General features: G+C 41.6%; 1 protein-coding gene across 1 annotated transcript; it reads left to right on the forward strand.

Annotated features, from left to right (window-relative positions):
* The first annotated feature begins 435 nt into the window (after positions 1-435).
* LOC123080777 (uncharacterized) lies at positions 436-4,264 on the forward strand. Its single transcript, XM_044503723.1, has 8 exons — positions 436-461; positions 556-670; positions 829-937; positions 1,147-1,312; positions 1,531-1,621; positions 1,984-2,689; positions 2,786-2,966; positions 4,012-4,264. The coding sequence occupies exons 3-6, from the start codon at positions 829-831 to the stop codon at positions 2,311-2,313; spliced, it is 696 nt and encodes a 231-aa protein (XP_044359658.1). The 5' UTR covers positions 436-461; positions 556-670; the 3' UTR covers positions 2,314-2,689; positions 2,786-2,966; positions 4,012-4,264.
* The last annotated feature ends 441 nt before the right edge of the window (positions 4,265-4,705 follow it).

Below are 4,705 nucleotides of genomic sequence, written 5' to 3' on the forward strand. Positions count from 1 at the left end.
CTCCACTTTGCGCTTTTGTCTTGTATCATCCGTTTGCCCCCTGTTCTGTTGCTGCACACTCACATCAATTCTGCTGTTTTAATAATTTTGAGTTTGTAATTTGATTGTTTATAAGTCCAACAAACTTAATACAAGTGACAGGAGAGATTCGGATCGAGTAAAACGTAGATTTGGCTAAATTAAGCTCCATTCAAAAGAAAGTAAAACTTAATTTTGGCTAAATTATGCTCCATTAAAAAAACACTTCTGATTGATAGAATACAAATCATAATCATTTTTTTCGTGCAAATATAGTCTGGGGCATAGTTATATGGGTTAATTATCTTAATAATGTTGAATAACATTTATGTCTTATTTTGTAGGGATCCCTAATACGCTGAATGTGGTCTCAATGATCCCCTTCTTTTTTGTCGGTCTTGCCAGGCTCATCCTTAACCACTGCGAAAGCTCTGTAGGCCATGGTGCAGATTTGATGCTTATGCCAATATCCGTTCCTGTTTTAACTCTAATTAATATTTGAAACACTCTAATGTTAATACTTAATCGTGCTGGCAGCTCACAGAGGCGTCTCTATACACTCCTTTTTGCTGGTGTCAGTGTTGTTGGTTTTGGTTCATTCTTTTACCATCTCAACCCGAAAAATGACACCCTATTTTGGGACACATTGCCAGTAAGTCTTTCCTAGACTTCTATGCAGTAGGACTAACATTCAGCACCATGTTTGTATGTAAAATTGCTTGGAAAGGAATAGTCGGTATCCCCCTTTTTGCTTCTACTCTCTTGATGTTTTAATATACTGAAGGATGGCATGTTGGTTTGTTTGTCCAGATGATGATCGCTTTCACATCTTTTGAGGCCATTTTCATTATCGAAAGGTTTGATGATTGGGCAGGAACAAAGTCGTTTGAATCAACGAGCTACTGGTTATGGGCAGCAGGTTAGTATTATTCTTGCTCAATATAATGCATGTATTTTCATTTTTTGTGTAGGTTGCTATTTCTGATTCACCTCAATGTACTTGGTTTTTTGATAGTTCATTTCTCATAGGACATGAACTTCTGGTTGTTCTTACTGAAAGTGCAATTCAATATGACCTAAGTTATAACAATCTGATTTTTTTTCTTCTATTGAAAATAATAATTTCAGGATTTTACGTTCTTGCAAGAGTAGAAGAAGTTGCAGACAAACCAATTTATACGTGGACACTTCATATTTTCAGTGGGCATACTCTTGGTCATTTATGTGCTGCAATGGTGCCTCTTTTTTTCATTCTCATGTTAGTGAAAAGGACAAGGCCAATTCAACCAGAAAGGTATGAACTGATAATTCCGTAGACTCCATGATTGTCTGTACTTTATATCTTTATGTGTAAAGTGGAGTTTTGACGTTGGCTCGCCAAGCCTATCACAACCTTCCTTTACTCGAGCTTGGGACCGGCTATGTTGAGACAACATAGGTGGAGTTGTCTTGTAGGGTACAAACAAAGAGTATAATTTTGATTACATGATCTGACAATTTCTCTCGTTTCAGACACATGATTGTGCATCATCAATTAAAGCTTGCTTTCATGATCTGCTTATTGGTGCCCAAGATGATCTACCTATGGATGCCCAAGTTACAGGTATGATAATCTGCTGATCCATGGCCGAGCAAATAAGAGTCACTCCACATATTGACCATGTTGCTGCCTTGACTAGAGGCCTGACACTACACTAATTACTAACCTCCCTTGACAATTGACTCATTCCATGCCTATTATGTGTATTATATTATTGAGGTAATTATACAATGATAACTTTACTTCCATGTGTCATGCTTTCTCCACAATTTTATTTAGTAAAATCTGTCTCTCTAGCATGCTTGTGATTCTTGCATTGATATTTATTTATTTGGATAACCTAATTAACTTATTCCACACTCGTGCAAACTAGACAAGTGTTTTTTCATGTGTGACTTATTGACTGTGTTGTTGCTCTGAATCAGGTTAGTGCCATAATGTATGAAATCAGCATTTTGATGTGGGAGTTCAGTGCTCGTTATGTGGCTAATCAGGCAAAGACCTCTGAGGAGCGAGGAATGTTAGAAACCCCAATTCGTGCTCGGCAAATAGTGCCTCGTATTCGCGGCCTTTATGGGATGGATATTTATAAGAATAAGGTCTTGAATTCTTACAAAGTGAACGATCGGATGAGTCTATATTTGGATTATGGGGCACGTCAGGTGTTGGCAAGACACGGCTTCTTTCACTCATCGCTGATAGCTATGCTGATTCATTTCGTCATGTCATATTTCTTGATGGTGGCAGTAGCGTGAGAGTTATGCAAAATCATGTCGCATATTTTTTGAAATTGGATTGGGAGACAATCTCATTGTTAGAGGAGCATTATACCGAGCTAAAATCATCATGGAGTACCTAGAGCATGTCAGTTTTTTGGTTCTGTTAGACGATGTGCAAGATGAAGTCTACCCAGATTTGACAGCTGTTGGTTTGACGATGGCTCTTGGGCATCGGCAAAAGGTTATTCTTACGTCGAGGAGTCAGGTAGTATGTGCTCGCATGGGATGCACCATATCAAACACTCTTGAGATGAAGTGTCTCGGGGATGAAGATGCTTGGAGTCTTTTCGAGTATAATGCGGGAGTAAAAATCACAGAAGCTGATAATGAAATTTGTGAATATGCAAAACAGGTAATATATATTTTTACAGAACAACTTTTTCAGATATACTTTCAACATACAAATAAAAACTGTGCACTATAATTTATAGTTTATATTGGTTATTAGATGGTTTCAGCATGTGGAGGGTTGCCTAGAGCCATATGTGCTATTGGCATAGGCGTAGCCGGAGCCACTTGCAGGGGAAAACATCCAGATGATTGGTGGTTTACCTACAAGCGTTTCAAGGGTAAAAAGTAAAAATCTGCCACCAGAACGAATGGAAGAAATAGTCCCTGTTCTGGTTTAGGTAAGTGAAAACTCTAAAGTAGTGTGTGATAGCAGATTGTACATGCCTGAGTGCTCAAGAATTACCCCTGGCAAAAGCAAATGTATACTCCCTCCGTGCCATATTAGTTATCGCTCAAACGAATGTATCTACGTCTAGATACATCCGTCTGAGCGACAATTAATATGGGACGGAGGGAGTATTTCTGAAGGGAAAATTACTTGGTAGTAGTTCTCATTATGAGGCTTGAATAAATTCAAGGCCTTGCACGGATGCCTTCTTCATGATGGTGAAGGAAATCATTCCAGAGATTGATTAACATCAAAGTTTAGGAAACCATTCAGATTTATGTCTCTGAACAGTTCTTTGTAAGCATTTTGCCATTACCTGCTCAAATCCCCAGGTTGGGCTCAAGACCAACCAGCCCCTGGGTATCCTCATTGTCCAATGGACTTGCATCCTCAGTGTCCAATTGGGGATTATCTTTTTAGAGCTTCAGGAGTTGCATTTGGTATCAGTTTTTTTGTTGTTGATATATTCTTCTTGAGGACAATTCAAGCCACTAGATGTAAAACACTGAGAGAACACATAACTGAATAATCTGTGCTAGGTATAGCTGTAACTTTAGCTGCACCAGTATTGCCAGGATATGAAGTTGCATGATCAGTAGCCTGCCTAGTCTTGCATCTGCGTCCAGCGGATAGACTTTGATGGAAGATTTACTCGCACAAGTTGTAGTAATTAGGCGGCACATTTTATATGGCTGAGTGTAAAAAGGAGTAGATAGCACAAGCCTTGGGATTTGTGTGACATCTGCACAGCAATGAAAGAGGAATCAAGTGCATGTAATTACTATTTACTCCCTTTTTAAACTAATATAAGATATTTTAGATCACTAAAGTAGTGATCTTAAAAACATCTTATAGTATTATCAGTTTACAGAGGGAGCACTTGATAGGCCTAGCCTCTGCTTTAGCTTTGCAGTTGATTTCACTCTGGTAGTGCGCATTTAACTCGATGTCTCTTTTATGCCTGCTCATGTGAAGGACCGCTGCCCTGGTTTCAGGCAACTTGTGCGTGGCTCGTGGGAGCTGTGGAGACATGGTTGGACTTCATTACATGTTGCTGCCACAATCAAGAGTTGGAAGAGTCCAGATGGCGGCAGTTTGATGCTTACTTGTGAATATGGTGTCAGTCTTCTGATGCGTAAACACAGAGCAGAACACCTTCATGCTCCAACGGAATGCAAGAGAAGAACATACTTGTTGTGGATGCTAAATTCTGTGCTTGTTTGTTTTGCTGTCTGTCTCATTCCGTCATTCGCCTTAGAGCTTTAGGCCATAAGAGCATCTCCAGCCGCGCCCCAACAGCCCCCCCGGGCGACTTTTTCCATGCCGGCGCCGAAAAAACCCCCCAGTTGCGTCCTCAAGACGCCGAAATCCGCTAGCTCGGCCTGTTTTTGGGCCCGGCGATCCCAGGCCGAATCCAGTGCGCTCGGGGCCTCCGGTGGAAGGGAAAAACACGCGCAAAAAGTCAAGGCAATCGTCCAGATTCGCCCACCACCCCCGCGCGCTCGGCCACCACCTTGCCGATTCCGACGCCGCCTGCCGCCTAGCACCGCTAGATAGGCCATTCCCCGCCGGAAAAGAGAAAAGGTTTCGCCGCGGCGACCTCTCCACCACCTTCCGGGCGAGTTTTCCGGGGCTCCGGCTACGCAGGGCGTATACCGACGGCTGTGCGCCAACCACGCCCGCCAGGTG

The sequence above is a fragment of the Triticum aestivum genome, chromosome 3D (genome assembly GCF_018294505.1).
Source record: "Triticum aestivum cultivar Chinese Spring chromosome 3D, IWGSC CS RefSeq v2.1, whole genome shotgun sequence".
Lineage (NCBI taxonomy): Eukaryota > Viridiplantae > Streptophyta > Magnoliopsida > Poales > Poaceae > Triticum > Triticum aestivum.